General features: G+C 37.8%; 1 protein-coding gene across 1 annotated transcript in view; it reads right to left on the minus strand.

The window, feature by feature from the left end:
• Nucleotides 1-3,950: 3,950 nt before the first annotated feature.
• The window catches only part of LOC139741608 (ras association domain-containing protein 2-like), a 36,402-nt gene continuing 19,246 nt past the window's right edge, over nucleotides 3,951-21,106 (minus strand). Inside the window, exons 3-10 of the mRNA XM_071652188.1 lie at nucleotides 19,958-20,097; nucleotides 18,422-18,503; nucleotides 16,965-17,459; nucleotides 16,238-16,391; nucleotides 14,608-14,726; nucleotides 11,371-11,468; nucleotides 6,315-6,371; nucleotides 3,951-4,238 (exon numbers count right to left, since the gene is read on the minus strand). Of these exons, the coding sequence (XP_071508289.1) occupies nucleotides 4,196-4,238; nucleotides 6,315-6,371; nucleotides 11,371-11,468; nucleotides 14,608-14,726; nucleotides 16,238-16,391; nucleotides 16,965-17,459; nucleotides 18,422-18,503; nucleotides 19,958-20,013 (1,104 nt within the window). The 5' untranslated portion in view covers nucleotides 20,014-20,097 and the 3' untranslated portion in view covers nucleotides 3,951-4,195. The remainder of the gene's footprint in view (nucleotides 4,239-6,314; nucleotides 6,372-11,370; nucleotides 11,469-14,607; nucleotides 14,727-16,237; nucleotides 16,392-16,964; nucleotides 17,460-18,421; nucleotides 18,504-19,957; nucleotides 20,098-21,106) is intronic.

A 21,106-nucleotide genomic window follows, 5' to 3' on the forward strand; every position in this document is an offset into this window, starting at 1 on the left:
AGGTGAAAGCCCAGAACAGGCAGAATGGTTACCACGGCAACCCTCATGAAGAAAGCATGAAGAAGTACATTACTATTGACCTCTATCATCTAACTCTACTCTCAACGTAGATAGGAGACCACTACATGACCATTATGCAACAACAAATTTGGATGTTGATGCTCAGAGCACTTATCGGCAACGTCAAGGTCAGTTACAGCACATGGTCCTAAACGTGAATCTCTCCATTCTGGAAATGATTTCATTCCTAAAACACTCCCAGCTGTCCTAATGTTACACAGTCCCAATTTGATGTAGAACACATCATTCTGTGTGATACTTGTTTAACAAATGAACATGATGTACACTCAATCGGAAACAGTGATGGCAATCTGACTATTTCTTGGTGTCCTCTGATTTTCTTCTTTTTTTTTTGTCTAAGAAAATGTCAGCGTACTGGATGAGGGGATTAGAAAATGTATCTCTACCAGTCACATTTTACAAATGAGGGCTCTATCACTTCAAACTTTTCCTTGCTAATGTCATATGCAAATGCAACACTTAGTTTGAAATGAAACAAGACAGAAATAAAACCCAAATAAGATTGACACAATGGCAGCAATTATAGCACAATAACTTTTAACTATGGTCAAAACCTGTACATCCTAGCCCTGAATTGACAAACAAACAGACATCTCACGGTCTTGGCATGGCTGCTTAACAATAAAGATTATCTGACTGGGATGTACCTGTAATACTGATATGTCAGGTGACAATAATACTAAATAATATATAGGTAATGAGTACACACAAAAAAAACCAACAACAACACAAAAAAAAACTTAATGTGGATATTGTAAATAATGGAGGGGCCTCACTAATTATTTTACTATCAAACATCCTAACAAGCAAATTGACATTTACAGATACCATAGTCTGGCTGTAGTTTAACAACAAAATTCAGAAACCTGACAATGTTGAAGCCTGCTATGTACACACAGACTGTCTGATGCCACTCAAGCACACTAAATGATTCTATGATTCTATTTTAGTTCCTAATTGAAGAGTAATCAAATGATCAAATGAGAATATTGGTATAAAAATGTTCTCACAGTTTAGATTAAGAAAACTTGAATTTTAATTTCTGGAAGACTTTCAGTTAAGTGTAAAAATGAGCAAAATGTGTAAGAGTTGATAAGCAAGTGAAAGTATATAAAAAGTGCAAGGGTCAAAATATAAAGTCATTATGCATCATGGCTTTCAAATTCCTGTTATTCTTGTGATTGAAACACTGAATAGTTGTGTGTGTGTGAGTGTGTGTGTAAATGACAAGGTCATGAAAATGGTGACACGACATTTGCTCGATTATTAGGATTAGGAATAGGGTTAGGGTTATGTTTATGGGTAGGTTTTATGTTTGGCTTAGCATGTAGATATTTCATGGGAGCAATTGCCACAGGAGAAAATGTCATGGACCCATGAAAATATATACAAATGGAAAAAAATATTGTCAATGTATGCAAAGATTTAAATCATAAAATATAAGATAACATATTTGATAATATCAAATATACACATAATCATATACTTTGTTTCCCCATAAAATCATAAAGCAGAAATATAAAGTTAAAGCTAGCATTCAAAATGGAAGCACGGCATACACAGCATCAGCAAAAACCAACAAATGCAAATTATACAATCCATGAGAATAGACTCTGACACATGAATGAAAAATATAGTCTCTGCTCGTTGAGTGCATTGCAAAAGTGTAAAACACAAGACAACATTGAACTCTGAGTATGGAAGACTGTACAATGTAATATAATGCTGAGGTTGACATTAATACATAAGATAGCTTTGGAAAAAGAATGTATTTCATTTCTCATAGTTCAGGTAAGGCACTGAGAGAATCTTCTGTAACTTGGAAAGGCACTTATTACTTCTCCTTCACCTTTATGTGCCAAGTGCAGTTGTGGTAATTTAGCACATTTGGACGATTGTCACAAAAATTACCCATCCAATGACAAGGATGGCAATGCATTCACCAATTGTCACTTTTTATGGGAAATCTACCTGTGCTGTTGCTGCTGTTGAACTTGAAAGAACTTTTTCCTTCCCCTCCTTTTCTTTGTTTTGCTTTTTTAAAAATCTTCTTCTCGCCAATAAAGAATAGCTCAAATTTTCTGCACTGTACAGTAACTGGTGCATATTATCAATAGACAAACTAATTCAAATAATTACAGGCGACTCCCACAAATACAAAGTCCTTGGGACAAGCAGTTTTCATTCGCTACATAAATTTGTTTTTAACCCAAACATAAAGTATGTAAAGATATCTAGATAGAAATTTTGGGACCTGCATTTTTACTTCATTGCAACAGGATATTTTTGTAATAATCATGTTCGCTATAACAGGAGTGCACTGTACTATTTCATGAATAGGGTTATAGTTTGTAACGCATCTGGACTGTAGCTTTATGCAAGTTTTTTGTTTGTTTTTTTATGTGTATGATGCATCAACTTTCTACTGGTAGCATAAAATCCCACTTATTTCTGTAATTTTCTATCACTATGACTGTGTACTCAATATTATATCCAATATACAAATTATGTATAGAATCATATCATAGAATTCATATCATCCTGAGTACATGTGCATCTTTTATAAGAATGTTACAAATCAATCATATATGACAAAATTATGAACTTGCAATCCTGCCAGGAGAGAAACTCTGATTTCACTCTGCAGAGCACACATTTTGACCTCCGATATATGCGATGAGCGTACCATTTCTTTTTCTTCAGCATTCTGAGGACTGTCAGAGTATAATTCTAAAGATCAGATATCTACCAACCATGGTATAGAACAAAGTTATTAATCCCCATTTAAGTTTAATGCATTCAATTTGCTTGGGGAGAGTGCTCCTTTCAAAACAATCACTGAATGCCCAATAATATCAAACAGCAATTCGGAAAATGGCTGTAATATGCAATTCACTTCATTAATAGGCATAGGACAATTAACCTCAATGACTGCACCTAGTGACAAGCGACGTTCTGCAATTAATGCAAGGCCACGGTACAGGTTGACATTAGGAAATTTGCTGTGTAATTCTGTGTTCATGTGAGTTTGTTGTACTTGTTATTTGCTGCTTTGTTTGGTTGATTGTTCCTCCATTAATTAAACAGGTTCCACTCCAGCTATTGGCCAAGTTACGTGGATGGCTCCTGAAATTGGCAAGAGACATGTGACCCTGATCACATGTATGGATCCGTAGTAGCTCATTACCACGGAGATCTCAAACAAGAAACAAAGGTGCAGTAGCTACAGATATTAACTTATCACTCATAACTCTACTGCAGCAATGAAGTCATCATCATATTTTATTCAATCATTTCAACCAGAGAGTACATGTTTCACAAAGCATCTTTTTTAAATCCTTTTTTTTTTCTCATGAAAGACAAGAAGAGGAAAACACTCACTTCTGATGTGATTCAAGCTGAATATGATATATGGCCCCCAAAAATGTGACTTAGGGCATGCATGCTTCTTCACATTATATATATTTCATCAATTTAAAGATTATTCTGTGATAAATTGGAAAATACAAAATTAAGAGGAAAGGCCTTAAGGTAACACAGCATTAGTAAAGTAGTAAAAAATTGCCTGAGTATGTGCAATAACTTCTTAAGTAGAATAAATACATGAGCTAAAAGAAGGAAGACATATTCAGAAGGTAGCATCCTGTTATACAAGCTGAAGCACTTGTAAAGAAATGAATGAGGATGCACACAGTCAGGTGTTCTTTAAGTCAAAATATAAACCTAGATTTTGGCATTTGACAACTTTAAGGTACATGTAGGTAATTTACCTAGGCTTATGGAAGATGCTTGAAAACGAATCATTAAAAACATTTCTCATCCACACATCATATAAATTCTGAAGAAAATGGAAGTTAAGTGGGTCATTGATATACTATTAATATTATACATATTTTTCACACATCTAATTTCATGGGAATGAATATTTCAAATGGACTTTACATATTTATCCATGTCTTTTGATACACGTATCACTCAAACAGCTGGTAGGAAGGTTGACCACAATATCTCCTGTTGATACAACTTGCAACAGGAATTCTTCCCTACCATTAATTTTGTTTGAAAAGAATGTTCAGGTGGAATGCATGTCTTTCTTGTGCCCAGGTATGGATGGCTACTTCCACCATGATTTCTTCTTGTCCCGACTTTTTTTAGTCCTGTAGTAGTCATAGAAATGAGATAAATATCAAGGAGGACATGATCAGGCTTGACATTGAAGGATAGGTATATTCCAAGGGTGATTTGGACAATAAACGTAGACATTGCAGTTTGCCAATCAGTGGCAATGAAAACATCTTGACGGAAGAATTTCACGAATTTGAATAAACGTGGATATGTTTGACATTCATCAACAACAAAGTGTGTCACCATCTATAAACTCTTCAAGAAATTGATTTCAAGCATGAAGCACTCTGCAAACCCTGAACACTGCACACCTATATCACCCTCTTTCAAACAGCAACGGCCATTCCATGATAACAGACTCAATCAAAATATTGGAATATGAGTTGGCATCAGTAACCATCAAGACAAACAAGCAGTGGACTACTTTCAAGCACAAGGTCATATTTTGATAAGCATTTATGTATATGCAAAAATATGTCTCTTAACATGTACACCTGCGTATTGCATGAAAAGCTACTTCAAGTGCATACTTGTGCTTGCTGAATATCATGGCAGCAAAGATAGGTAGCATTAACTTATCAAAAGATAGCAAAATTGACAAATATTTGATGTAGCCTTGAGAATTCTGTATATTCTGAAGTGAACATCATCTATAATGTACACATTGACCTACAATTCAAATTTGAATGATTAAAATTCAATTTTCCACAAGTGAAGCAGTGAGACCGCATCTCATGCAGGTTAGGGTTTTATGAAATTATTCCATCACAGCAATGAATAGTCCTTAGTGTTGCCAGCCAAGGTGGCATACAGTGTAGGTATTCATCAAACAGCTTTGGAATCATGAATACATTGTGCCCTTGTCTTTGGTGCATGTTTGTCATGGGATATAGGCCTCATTAACTGTCCTTTTACAGCGGAGCTTACCTCCAAGCAAATGAGGATCAATGCGCATTACCTCGATAAGCAATCTCAATGAAAGTATGCTTTATTTGACAAACACTGACTAAAAAAACCACTGGTTTCATTCAGATCTTCTCCACAAGAGTCAAAATCCTCTAGATAGGAGAAAGTTTCTCCGAGTTATGCAATAAATGAATCTGCAAAAGTCCAGTTTGCTTTCAAATCCTACAATTGTCAATAGTTTTGTTTGTACTAACTTTTGTCTAGGCATATATTTCTATTGTCTGTTGCAATAAGCTAGGCACTAATTTTGTTCATAGGTTGTATGCCCTATTTCCAATCAAATTTTACAATGTACTACCAGAGATAACGCGAATGACTTTGTACATTACTCTGTGTGTGCCTGTGTGTGTTTACAAATGTATGTCACTGCAATTTAATAACTAATCTTTGCTATTTCATTGGCCAATTAATGCATCATTCACCAGCAATTACCAGTCATCTGAACCTTGCTGTTTTCATAATTAAAGTCAAACAATTACAATTGCAGAGCTATGCTCTGGTTTTGCTAATGGAAAGCACTCATATACTTTGTAGGCCAAGAACATACTATATCACACAACTGCTTTTGCCTTGTAATGGACTAATGAGTCACACTGCGTGCAAAACAAAACAAAACAAAACAAAACAAAATAAAACAAAACAAGCACCTGGTATAGAAAACAAAGGGAGTGCATTGGAGTTGTATGTCAATAGAGTGTATTGTATATTATGATTTGTTTGTTTGTTTGTTTGTTTGTGTTTGTGGCAGCCAGGGAACTTGTACCATGGACCTCAGATTAACAGTCCATTGTCTAGTCCACTGACACACAGTGGTTCCTTCTATAAAGGAAATAAACACATTCCAGCAACTTGTTACTGACATTATATGCAAAGGGTAGTATTATTTCTGTGCCTTCAGAAAGAGGTTAGTCAAGTGCTCTATCATAGTAAAAATATGTTGAATTTTCCTTTTCATTATGATGTCATAAACTGCAATAGTTTCACAGAACAGAGATGTCAGTCACAACCACATAATGTGCAAACTGGAGAAGATGATGAACAACTCTCCCGTTGACCTGATTGATTTAAATCAACTTGAAAAGAGCACCTATACCTCAAAGAATTGAAAAGGAAAAATGAAGGGAACAATGATATAAACTTACGGGACGTCCATTACGGCTTCCAGCTTCTTTTCCAGTGTGGCTTGATACACTGAGTACCTGGATTGAGAGGTCAGAACAACAGAAACTGATCAAATGCAGAATGTTTGGGAGATCAACATTTCTGTAAGATAAGCTAGATGATGAGACAGTATACAAATAATGCACATTATTAGTTGGGCGTTAGTATAATCATCCACCCAGTAGTAACTTTGGAACAGACTGAAACATATGCGGCAAAGCAAAGTATGTTTTGGACTGTTCCAAAGTTACAAAAGATAATATAATTCTTACTAGCACCTGACTAAGTAAAGTGCATTATTTGTTTTATCAATGGTGACATGGATCCTTGTCATTCTATAATGTAAACTTAACTGTATCCATGCATTGTGCTGTAGACCAAAAATAATTTTGGCCAGAAATCAAATTTCTACCTGCATATCACCTGCATTGAACACTTTGTGGGACAATTCTCTATGGTGGACTTGTCAAGGCCTTTGTAGATGATCGAAAGCCAAATGAATGAACAAAGTCACACATTTGAGCAATGTATTCTCTGAGCACTCGGTACCGGTCATTAGTACTGGTCATTAGAACATACCTGTCATTAAAAGTCACATAGTACACGTACAGCAATGATATCACTGGGCAGTCGGTATTGGTCATTACTAAAGGCCATTAGTAAAAACTTATGCCCACTTGGCATATTTGGCAAAGTGAAAGACTGGCCACATGATTGCTCTCATCCAATCATTTGATTGGATCCATATTACTATTTTATAACACTGTATATGGAAATTGAAACTCTTCATGCTATCCACAAGTCCGTTCACTTCTTGTTGACGTTTTGTGTTGTGCAATGTAAATTTATATTCATTTACAGACATTCTCATTAGCACTGCATTTATCATGCACACCCGACTCTTTTGATGCACAGGGTTAAAACCTGCAGCACAAAAGACATTAAAAAAGAGGGAGGGGAAGATGAATAGACAGCTTCTCAAAAATAAAACACTGAATCCCCAATCTCACAATGCCCTGCTTTCATGCATCCATTTTTAGGAGCAATTTCCCAAACAAAGTAAAATAACCCACTCTCATAATTAGGAACTGCATTCTCTCTGAAGTCAATGATGAACAGAGAATGGTACGGCTTATAACTTTCATAATTTCTAAGAGTGGATCTCAGGGCCACGGGAGTGCTATGTTAATTTTACATAGAATCGGAGTGAGAATACAGGCATTATTTGTTTCACTTCATTTCTAATTACGTAAAGTATCTCAACCGTAAATCACAAGCTCATCTGGCTTTCAGGAGTTGCCACTGTAACATATTCAAGACAATTTCCTCATAATGGATTAAGTGTATGCTTCACTGCAGATACAGCACACACCATATATTTTGTGGGCTTTTATTTTAGCGAATTTTGCAAGTCAGTATCTAACAGGATACAGTGGCCACATACTCCCAGGACAATTCTCCTCTGGTATAGTGGCCAAACACTCCAAGGACAATTATTTCACATTCAAATTCAAGTTTTATTTCTATTTTTTTTTACAAGAACATAATATACATCTCTCTTTTTTTTAGTGACAGAAATAATGTAAACAAGGCATTGTGAATTGAACAGAGTAAACAACAATTATTGAAACCTTATAGTAACAATACATTGTAATGAGGTATGTATGCATTGTGTGAAAAATGGAGGGGCCCACTGAAAAGACAATGCTTACAGAATGTGGGCCTATGGTGTGGTCACACACTCCCAGGACAATATCTCCTGTGGTATAGTGGCCACATACCTGGTACTCCTAAAACAATGTCCCCTATTGTATAGTGGCCATTTACTCCCAGAACAATATCTCCTGTGGTATAGTGACTATATACTCCTATAGAACAATGTCCCCTATGACATAGTGGCCATATACTCCCAGGACAATATCCCCTGTGGTATAGTAGCCACACACTCCCAGGAAAATATTTCCTATGATATAGTGGCCATATACACCCAGAACAATATCCCCTATGGCATACTGGCCATATACTACTAGGACAATATCCCCTGTGGTATAGTGGTCACACCATCCCAGGACAATATCTCCTGAGGTATAGCAGCCACATACTCCTAGAACAATGTCCCCTATGGTATAGTGGCCATATACTCCCCGGACAATATCTGCTATGGTACAGTGGCCACACACTTTAGGGCTACTGTAAATGTGGATATTTTCACAGGAGTAATTTTCGCGTTCGGCCAAATAAAATAAATTTCATGTGTTTCTAATTCCAAGGAATCAAGACATTACAGTGTAGTACATGTAAATAGAAAACAAAAATGTTTGTGTGGTTTTATTTTTGTGATAATTTCTGGTTGCATGAAATGTGCAAAAATTTCCACACAGTGAAAATGTCCACTTCTGCAGTAGCTGTATCTATCCATACTTGGCTCTTTTTCTCTTTGCTAGTGTTTCTGAATTTCACATAATTACTCATTTCAAGGGCAATTTAACTTGAAACCACAGCTTAATTCAAATACACATAAGTATCCTCCAGTATACGTATCAGAGGATACAATGAAATAATAATGCTGGGTTCAACATAAGCACTTTTACAATTTTCTGTCAAGTATGAGAAAAAATATGAAAAAATTGTAAAACTTCCCTGCCCCTTTTGAATAGCGATACCGCTTGGAACATCCATGGCAAGCCGTTCTGTCTCCGCAGAGCTAATGGGAGAAACATTGTACCAGTGGCATTGATGTACTTTTGTACTCCCTTATACCCCAACTACAGCCTAGATATACTCTGAAAGGACAAGTCCACCTTCATATACATAAGGATTGATAGAATGCAGCAATAATGGTAGAACACATCAGTGAAAGTTTGTGGAAAATTGGACAATCCGTTCAAAAGTTACGAATATTTTAAGTACAGTTAAACTCGCATAAGTCGATCTTCTCGGGACTGAGCAAAACACATCGACTTAGGCGATTTTCGACTTGTGCGTAAGTCGAAAAAAAATCGACTTAACAACAGTTACACCACACGTACATTATGTATAAATGTACATGTTGTATGTTGTCTACTCTGGAGCCGAGAGCTGGAGAGGTGTGCCGCAGCACGGGTCGCCCGGCAGGGCCGCGGCTAACTTTGCATGGACAGTGCATTAGTATTGGCACAGGTCCGATCATAAGTTCTTTACACACTTGTTAAATCTTGGGGAAGTGAATATGAACGATATTTGAGCAGTGATTGATTCCAGTTTATACCGTGGCTTGAAATGCGTGTAGAGGTGTAATTCTGATTTACCCGTGCCCGTAACTTTTCCCCTACTTTGCGCTTTGAAAACTCAGCAGCTTCATCCATCCACTGCACAGCGCAGACTGCAAACATACACAGACTATACACGGCCCAGTCGCTGTTCGTACGTAGCGCTAGCGCGACAGGGCTGTACCAGCGGACCTCCAAACACGAAGAGACTTCAACAATCGCATGTGATCGCTTTGAATTTTGATACTTTAGATCATTTTTTGTCACCTGTCTGGTCGGGCTAGTTCTTATGTAAACAAAAACTGGCATCTCGTGATTTTGACAGTGATTTATTGCACAATAAAATCTTATTCGACTTAAGCACAGTGAATTTAATGGTTTTTCCGTGAAAGTGTTCTTGGGATTTCATCGACTTAGGCGAGTATTCGACTTACAAAATTCGACTTGTGAGTGAATTAATACACGTAAGTCAATGGGGAAAAATCGGGACTTTTTAAAATCATCGACTTGCGCGATTATTCGACATATGCGATGTCGACTTAGGCGAGTTTAACTGTATCTGCGCAGTCACTGCTGGAAGAGAAGACTACTACAGTGTATGATGTCACATGCGTACAACTATATAAGGAAAATAAAAAGAGAATTTCACAAAACTTTATTTTTTGAATAAAGTGCACATTTCGTCGACTTGCTACTGACGTATGTTACGGGTAATATTATTCCCCCTGCCTTCTGAAAGAGAGAAGTCAAGTGTTCTTTTGTTATGCGAGAAAAATGGAAATATGCTGAATTTTCTATATTCTTTCTTTATATTGTTGTACTCATGTGACATCACAAGCTATAGTAGTCTTTTCATCCAGCCGTGACTGAGCAGAAACTTCAAAAATTCATAACTTTTTAACGGATTGTCTGATTTTGCTCAAACTCTCACTGATGTGTTCTACTAATATTGCTGCATTCACTCAACCCACATGTCTATGAAGGTGAACTTGTCCTTTAAATATGGACTGCATATTGCTTATTTATCTTTACCATTAATTGTATTATGGGGTCTGTCTAAAAAAAGTGTAAGTAATAAATCCAATACAGCATGAACAAATATCGTGAATTCAAAGCATGGCTCTAGCCTATCAGTTTTATCTACATCTACTAGTACTTAAATCAGTACCACCACAGGCCTCTGGATTTGGAGTGATAAATGCTGACAAAAGAGGGCAGTATTTATTGTCTCTCCACAGCAACAAACCACTAATCATATAATGAATGACTATCAACACAGCATTAACCAAGGGCTCGCATCTTGAATTTTTTTTCTATAAGTATTACACACCAGTAGTTGATTCTCCAGTTCATAAGTCATCATCAAAGCCTTCACTCCCTTCCCCTCCCCAAATATTGGAGGGAAAGTTGTGTTTTTCATTACAAGAAATGTTACAAGATTAGAGGGAAATAGAGGACAGGGTAATGTCACCTGTAGGCAATGCCATGCAAGAAAGAAAGCAATGCTTGGCTGAAGTAGCTAAGTAAATACAAATTGTATCACATGTGAGCATTGTCAAGTGTGACAGCTAGTACAGCAGTGTTAATGTTTCTTGCAAAATGGAAACAGATTTGTTACAAAATTAGGCAAAATTGGTCTACATGGAAGCATATCATATGCAAAATGAAGTTGTTTGTCACTAACGTGGTTAGAACTTATACTGGTGTGCGAGAAAATGAACAGCCCCGTCAACACCACACTTTGTGGAGAGACAAGTTGAACATCCAAGTTTCTCTCAGCTGAACTCACCTCTTCTTGATGTCCATGATAGCATTCTCCTCCTCCTCCTTGTACTTGCGGAGGATGGCCTCAAGAACTGGGAATGAGAGGTTGACATACTGGGCCACCTGGGGAGAAAGTATGAGGAGTCGAGATGAGCAAAAACAGAATCTTTTGATGGCAGCCACACCTTTAAGATATTTGTGGAATTTACTACATTTTGTGATTCCTTAACTCATTGAATCAAGATGAGCAAATATCGACCGCAAAATTATTACAGTAGGTAGAAAGTGATTGTGAACTATTCGTAAGTAGTCATGTCCATATCATTTAGGGGGAAAAATATGTGTATATATATTTTTTCCTCTCTTTTTTTCTGGCAAATTCTCATCAACAATACATTAACATGATGGACAGAAACACAGATACAGATGTGCATTTTCGCACGATACAGCTCTGATTTACACTTTTGCACAAATTTCTGCATGGGATTGACTTTTGTTTTACATGCTTTATCATTAAGTGAAATTTCATTTCATTTGATAAATAAATAAGCAAAATATGGCCAATATTATGTTAATGTTCAAAATGGATTTTCAGATTGCTCAGCAAGGCGGCAGCTTCGAAAATCAATCATCAAAGGCACAAATGCACCTGTGAAATTCTTTCGTACTGTCGTAGTCCGGCTTTCACGTGGGACAGTAAAACCACTACACTTTCACTCTCATGTAGGATATTACTGAATAAGCTGAATTTATTTACAATTTTATAACAACAAAATCTGGATCAAAACTTGTAACACAAAGACCGCGATAAAGACTGTATTAACGACTGTCAAACATGTGAACCGCTAAACGCTGTGGTAAACACCTTGACTACTAAAAGAGATGAACTGAGATAATGACCGGTAACAATGATGTGCACTGCATCAAACACGACGACCACTATCACTAAAAGACCACGTCCGCTAAAAGATGACATCCACTGAAAGACTGCATCCTTTATAAGACTGTGCCCTTATAAGAGACGACCTCTAAAAGAGACCACGTCCACTAAAGGAGATGATCCTCTAAAAGAGATGATCTCCTACACGAGAGAAGACCTCTAAACAAGAGACTGCATCCTTTAAAAGAGACCTTGTCCGCACAAGAGATCTTGTCCTTAAAAGAGAGACTGTGTCTGTATAAGAGACCCCCAACTGTCTCCTCATCGCTCTAGTTTTCCAACCAGCTGAGTGAGTAACCCAAGTCCTTTATTCAGCTCTCCTGAGCTCCTGGGAGGTTCCACCTCTCAGTACTTGGCTACTCCTCAGCTGGTTGGAAAACCAGCTCTCTTATCCAGTCTCTCTTGTCCAGTCTTGTCTCTCTTATCCAGTCTCTCTTGTCCAGTCTTGTCTCTCTTATCCAGTCTCTCTTGTCCAGTCTTGTCTCTCTTATCCAGTCTCTCTTGTCCAGTTTTGTCTCTCTTATCCAGTCTCTCTTTTAAGGACAAGATCTCTTTTCTTGTGTAGAGGATCATCTCTTTTAGAGGATCATCTCCTTCAGTGGACGTGGTCTCTTTTAGAGGTCATCTCTGATAAGGACACAGTCGTATAAAGGATGCAGTCTTTCAATGAATGTCATCTTTTAGCGGACGTGGTCTTTTGGTGATCTATAGTGGTCATCGTGTTTGATGCAGTGTACATCATTGTTACCAGTCATTATCACAGTTCATCTCTTTTAGTGGTCAACGTGTTTACCATAGTGTTCAAGCGGTCCATTGCAGTCTTCGAAACAGACTTTACCACAGTGATTTAATAGCGGTTCACGTGTTTGACAGTCGTCAATACAGTATTTATCACAGTCTTTGTCTAAGTTTTTGTGTTACAAGTTTTGATCCAGATTTAGTTGTTGTGATATTGTAAATAAATTCAGCTTATTCAGTTATATCCTACATGAGAGTGAAAGTGTAGTGGTTTTACCGGCCCACGTGAAAGCCGGACTATGACAGTACATCAACAGAAATCTGACAACTGTTTGAATAATTAAACCAGTTGGAACTCCAACTCTTAAACCTCCTTGCCCTAACCCAGGTTATAACTTGAAATAGCTGTGGCTTCAAATGAAATAAATGAAATGAGTTGACCATTGCTCTATGGAGTTCATTTCTATCATAAAAGTGCCAGATACAAGGAACCAGTGTAGTTTGTGGACAAGTCCCTTGACTCCCAGTTGTGAGGTCCCTGGTTCATATCTGCTAGTAGAAGCAGTTGTGACCGTTAGTCGTTTGGAAAGGACTTACAGCCATCAGTCCCAAACCAGCTCATAAGCAAGTGTTTTCTGAGTGGCCACATAAGACAAATCTACAGACAAAAGTTCAGTGCTACATCTGGCACAAAAGTCTTGCCTCTCCTTGGTCCTGGCCTAAATGAAATTGTTTTTTGATGACTGATTTCAAAGCTAGGCATATTAGAGAAACACACTTTTACATCATCACATTTATGCCATATCAACCTTACAGAGTACATGTACACCATAACATTGGTAATCATGTCAGAAAATCCTTCAAAAGAACAAAAAAATGGCCTTTATTATTACCAATCATTCAATGATTGGCAATATCACTCAACTTTGTGAGAATAAAAACAACCCACACAATCACTGTAACATTCAATACAGGATTGGTTGAGAAAATCCTGCATTCTCACTGGTCGAGAGCCATGCATAAGCATTTACTGGCTGCATGTTCAATACCAAATAATCACTAGGCGTTTTCACATCAGCCCGATAAAAATCCAAGCTCGAGATATTTTTCGCAGAAAATAGTCAGCAAAATAGAGTACTATTTCGAAACATCGGGCTGATGTGAAAACGCCTACTGTGATCACTAGAGATAGACACTGTAAACATGTTACCACATGCACTTGTAGCAAAGAGTTTGCACACATAGCGAGAGCTGGCTAGCCAGGCATTCAGTGAAATCCTGATGCATAGTTCTTATCAATAGCAAGGAAATGCATCCAGTACATTTGCCAAGTGTCAGCAATTGTCAGCAATACAGTCCAAACACCAGATTTCTGACCAAAATTTGTCCACTTTTCTATTAAACAAATGATGTATGTGCCTTTTCGTGCATCAGTAGGAATAGTGTGCATGTGGTAACTATGGAATCTAGTCTAACCCCACTCACATGGGCCTTATGGGTTAAACAACTCCATAATCACCTTATGCACACAATTCCTACTACTGCATTCAGACCCATGCACCATCTGTATTAATACCGACTTACTTCTTGCGATACTTGACTTGTCTGTCTGTCCATGACAAAGATTTTGGCAATGTTCTCATCCGGCCCAAGCTGTATTCTTCTAATGAGAGGGAAATCACGAACCTTCAGTTCTTGGGTGCCTGTCAATGGAGAAACAAAAAGGAGTAAACCACCAAGTCTTGGTATCAGACATTATGTATCCAGTGATAAGACAAGTTTAGATTCAGAAGGAAAAACTTCATTCTAGTGTTTACTAATCTAAAGTAGAAAAAAAAAAACTATGAAAAATCAAATATTACCAGAGTTCCCGTCTGCAAAATGCTCCATGCAATTACCAGTTTTGGTAACAAGTCCTACTCTGAACTGGGATGCAAAACTACCAAAAAAACACGAACAAAAAAGTAAACACAAACACACACACACACACACACACACATGAATTAGAATTGCGTGTTGCAAATGATTAGTTTCATGATTTGTTATCTTATTCCAGTTATTCTAGACTGCCAACATTACCTCAGAGATAATACACAATATGAATGCTGAACCACCATGGGCAAACTGCATGTCCAGGTACTACTTGGAGAGGAAAAGTTAATGGTTCCAACATATCAAGGCAAATTAGGATTCATCTAATCCATGTTTTCATATGTGGTCTGGCAGTATACTACTCTACACTACATAACACCAAATGACACTACACTACACTAACTACACTATCACAATATAATCGGTATATCACACAGCCTTACACTGGTCTACACCAAATGCTATACTTTAAATACAGTACGTCCCCCACAAAATTCCAATCGGATTTCCACATTGATAACTTTCAAAATGATTTAACAATCTGAATGTTATTTCAGGCAATAAAACTATAATTTTGTGTCTAAATTTTGCAGAAAACTCCATTCAATTTGATTAAGTGATCCCAGAGAATTGTGGATTGTTGTAAAGCATGTCATAATTATATTTATATTTTATATTTTTATTTTTATAATTAAATATAATTATGTGTATGGTTCACTGGGGGGCGGAGGAGGACTGACACCAACACACATACACTATATTCACTTAAATTGACAAAACATATATGTAATATCTATATTATTAACAAGTCCAAATGGAATACATTTAGCTGAGAATCATGAATGTAAACATTTGTTACTGTTCTCCACAATGTTTACAATGTTTACAGTACCAAAAAGTGAATTTTTTGGCAGATCTCTTGAAAATCCTGCCAAACTGAACCATTCATAGAAGGATGGTAAAAATGTCATGTGTCTGTTTCTTCTAAGTTCAGCACTCAGATAAACACAATGGAGGGAAGGGATTCCTGACATGTTCAAAAAAGATAATTTCTCTTTGATCACTGGAGCAAATTATATGGGGTTTTCTGTACGACATAGGTAATAAATTATAGTTTCATACCTCAAAATTGCATTTGGAATGATTCACTGTTTTTAAAGTTATCATTGCAGAAAGTCCGATTGTATTTTTGGGGGGGACATACGGTATATCAGATTACATTACATCACACTTTCCTACATTCAACTACACTGCACTGAAATGCACAATGTTCTGTGCAACACAAAAGTACCAGCACATTACAACAGACACAGTATCTTCAAGGCAGAAGAGATGACAGTACCTCCACTAATGGAGACAGAGAAGAGACTGAACTCCTCGGGAGGGTTTTCCACTGCAAACTTATTGAGGAGGAGTTGGATGACCTCTTCTGTAGACTGGGTACTTGCCACACGGATGGTGGACGGGGTGCCGTAGCGTGGACGGAAGATTCTTGTCTGAAAATCAAAGAAATGCATGCATCATATGCACTTCTCATATCCAAATACATACTGCAACAGTTAACAGAATGCACACACTGTGACAAAAAAAAAAGAGAAAAAAAATTGTAAGCATTCAGGCATGGTCTTTGTCAGGCCAAAGTTGGCAATGACAAACTTGCCAAAGTGGTTGTGTATGTGTTTATGACTACAGCAATGCTTCAGTTTCCTCTAAACAGTATTAGGGCAAGCTGAGCAATTCTTTCATTCAGACTACAGATGTAAAGACATATTGTCATATTGCAAAGTGCTTTCACTTTGGATATGATAACTTAGTCTCTGACTCTATCAGGACTAATATCAGTGTTTGAAATGCACGATAAATATTGCCTTTATTTGCTGGTTTTGAGCAGTTTGGACAGAGTAGATATCCAAAGTCATGTATTCATGCATAACACGGAAACTACAACAAGTCAATCATACTTACCATTCATCAACTATCACTTCCAGTGACATGGCATGAAACATGTAATGTATTCTACGTATATCAAAGTGTGATAGGCAAGGGTTTGGGTCACTCCCACAGCATACCTTGGTGTTATACATGTGCCCACTGAAGGACATTGTCCTTCTCCGTAAATTCTTCTTCTGCGCGAGTGTCAAGGGCCCCTGCAATCCATCCTCACTCTCCCCGCGGCTATTGGCCTCTCTCGTCTCCATGTCCCCAATAACATGATGGTCACGATTGAGCCTACGTCGAGGCAGTGATGCGGTTAACCTGTCCGTGCCTCTATTGTTATCCTTCTGTCCATGGAACACATTATTGCTGCCCTCTTCTCCCTGCTGATCCGTGCCTTCTGACTCTTCCTCGGGGATCTCCGACACGCTGTCTCCAAGTTTCGTCAGAGACCGTCTATTCCTCGCTCCGCTTCCCATGGCTGTCATGAGCTTCTCCTCCGTGCCATTCTCGCACGTCAGTCGGATGCTTCGTCTCTTCCATGTCGGTTCTTCTTTCTTCAGACGAATCACTCGCTGCGTACCCCAGTACAGCTTCAGGATCCCATACATCACTGGCATGCCCTTATACTGGGTGGGGAAGAAAAGCATCAAGAGAGTTTATACAGGGGAGAGTTCTAAGTAAAAATTAATCACAGAATGAACAGATGAATTAGATGTGGAGCATCTGGCTTCTGACTTCTTTGTCAACAAAGGTTGCATACTTCTCCATCTGAACCATGCCTTGTTGGGGGTGATTATAATTGGCAAACATGACTTTAACTAGAGACCAAGGGGTCTCGCACTCACCTGAGGATCGCAAGTTCACCTTTCACATGTTCTGGCAGATTGCTACCCAAGAAGAACATACCAACACTAGGGAGCTTTGGGGAACCTTTAGGAGGCATGGTGTCCATTTGAATATTCTATCACACTGGCAATAATACCTGCCAAGTTTGTAGAAAATTTGATGTGCATTTTCAAAAGAAGATCAGCATTATGAAAACTGGCCCCTAGTTTGGTCTCAGCCCCAAAAGTGCCACCTCTGGATCTGCCATAAACAAATGTGCGAGTACTTTCACAAATGTACATTGTTATTACTCAGAGTATTTCTCGACTTACGAAACAACTTTTTAACGATTCTCTAATTTTTGAGTTCTGGCCCCCAAAGGCCCTGAAGTGGAACATGGAGCTTTGTTTGAACAATCATGATCCTGTCACCCTAGGGATGCTACCTGCAAAGTTTGGTGAAAATCTGTCAAATGGTTTTCAAGAAGAAGTGAAAATGTGAAAACTGCCCCCCCCCCCCCCCCCATCACCAATGTTTGAGCATACAGCACTAAATGATCTCTATTGCTTTCTGGTTCTAGAGAAGATGTTAACAGTTTCCTTAACTTGGGGTTTTTGGTTCCATCTGGGTGACATAGGCCCATTTAAGCAAGCTGATATCACATTACCCAAGGCATGCTACCTGCCAAGTTGAATGTTTGCAAAAGCACATGCAACCTAAAAACTGACTGAGAAATCACTACATTAAAAGATTTAAACCTCACCTCATGAATCTTGAGTGGCTGGTTGCTTTTTGTTTGTGACTGGTAGAGGTTGTACTGCTTCAGGCATGATGAGAAGGCTTGCCTACCAGTGTAAAAAGCGGTACAATTAAAATGGCACCTCAAACATCTCTGGAACAGGTTAGACATCATTAATACAAAATGGCAAACATGTGACAAGACGCCTCCAAACTGAATGGCAGAGGTGCTTTTTATTCCTTTTATTTCATCATTACTATTCTTATTATATCTGTCAGTTGAAAATAAGTCAATGTTGCAAAAGCTTATAAAGCTAACACATTTCTATTCCCTCATACAATAAGGTGTCCGGCTTTTCATTATTTTGCAGATATGTATTCATTTTCACAGCCCCTTAACCATCCAAGTAAAAAGGTTCAAAATTGTCAAAGTCATCCTAGACTCAATCCTTTTGTTTGCATTAAGATATGTTGTATTCTTCCTTAACTGTAGTTACTATAAAAACAATGACATCACCCAAATATTTTTAACACTTTAAATGGAGAATTGAAATATCCAACTGTTGCTCAGTTACAACCCCTTTCAAAACTTCTCACTGATTCACCTACTTCTAAAGAAGGCATTGTATGTTAGCAACTGTAGAATGTTTGAAAGGAGACAGAACTAATGCTCTGATCCCCCCCCCCCCCCCCCAACTCAGGCAGTCATGTCATCTGTATTGCATATATGCACATTCCCAACATTGGGGGAAAGGGGTATATTTTGAGGGCTCAATTCGGGGAAAGAAAAAATTCAATTAGGGGTAATTTTCAAATCTTTCCAGAATAATCCTAAAAGAGGGTTACGAATAGGGTTAGTTTCAAACCCCTGAAATATTCCAAATTAGGGGTAATGCCACCTCTTGGTGTTTGCCCTGATTCTCCAGCATGCTAGGCTGGCCTTCTTTTGGCAGGATATTTTGTCACATATATGCTGCAAGTACGTCACGCTGCTTGTACGTATGTTAGCAGGCTTCCCTTCCAAAAGCCTGTGATAGGGGGTCAAAATCCTAACCTATTTCCATCCCTTGAGGGAATATCTCACAGAATCTGGTACAAGTATAATTATGTGTATGGTTCACTGGGGGGCGGAGGAGGACTGACACCAACACACATACACTATATTCACTTAAATTGACAAAACATATATGTAATATCTATATTATTAACAAGTCCAAATGGAATACATTTAGCTGAGAATCATGAATGTAAACATTTGTTACTGTTCTCCACAATGTTTACAATGTTTACAGTACCAAAAAGTGAATTTTTTGGCAGATCTCTTGAAAATCCTGCCAAACTGAACCATTCATAGAAGGATGGTAAAAATTACTACACAGAGTAGAATCTATCTTACACACACAACCTTTGTATACAATCTATAGATAGTACACGAAGGCATTTTTAGCAAAGTTGTCATTTACATGCCTTTACTTGTTAATGCCATTTATAATTAAAGTCAACACATACAATTCGTACAACACCATGACACAAGAGTGTGGAAACAGGCTGCAAGACCTACCTTGATACAAGTTCTCTGTATCGATCCTCCAACACGTTACCCCCTTCCTCCGTCATGTCTGCTGCCCTCAGTGGTGTGTAAAGACAAACATGTGTTCCGTGCCAATACTAGGATGGTGCCCGTGTAAGACAGCTCTGCCACTAATTCATTGATTTTTTTCACAGGAAGGAGGATGAAAATGGGAAAATTGGTGAAAATGGGAAACTCACAAATATATGCAGAAACAAGCTAATAACACCTATTACAAGGAAAGGACACATTACATATACCAGTCTGAGTTGAAATACATATTATAATGTAGGCCATACTGCAAACTTGTGCATATGACTTCACACTGATTTTATAAGTAAAAGACATAGCTTACCTCATTGACATAATATACTGTGAAGAAGAGATCCACTGCCCATTAGTACACTGAAGAAATATTGGCAGTATATTTGGTTGGGACAACGTTCATATATAAGCCATGCTCAAGCTGATTGCTTTCGGTGAATACAGGGGGATGGGGTGGGAGAAGAGTATTCCCCCCCCCCCCCCCCACACACACACACACAATAGAGCTTATTGCAATTTTAGTATTTAAATCTAATGATCTGATGCATACTTTTGGTGGAATATTCGGATAGTTTTCAATCAAAAATGTAAGACAATAAATTGTTGTTTTTTGAAATTGCAATTAAAAGAAACAAGAAACAAACTAAATTCTTGAATTCTGATTTTTGTCACTTACTCATCAAATAATTTGTAATATAGTGCAGCAAATGGGTGGGGGAGGGAGAGGGGGAGAGTGGGGGCAGTATCCCCTTCCACACTAGAATGGAAATTAAACAATTTGGCATCACTTGGGGTGGAATATTTTGAATTTTTAAAATCAAACAGTTAAGATGACACATTGATTTATTTTTCTTATTTGACCAAAAAAACAAAACAAAACAAAGCAAACTTATTACAATTCTTTAATTATTGCATGATTTTCTCCTTTACCACTCAAATTATTGAAAAATTTCAATATCTGAGTCTAAAGAAAAAAAAAGGGGGGGGGGGGGCGAGGGTTGAACTTCTTTTTTTTTGGGGGGGGGGGGGGAGAACTGCCTTCCCTTGCCCTCTTCTGTGTACAGCTATACAGTATATCTTTATGCAAAACTCAGT

The sequence above is a fragment of the Diadema antillarum genome, unplaced genomic scaffold (genome assembly GCF_040938485.1).
Source record: "Diadema antillarum isolate AM-2024a unplaced genomic scaffold, OU_Dant_1.0 seq00000938_RagTag, whole genome shotgun sequence".
Taxonomy (NCBI): Eukaryota; Metazoa; Echinodermata; class Echinoidea; order Diadematoida; family Diadematidae; genus Diadema; species Diadema antillarum.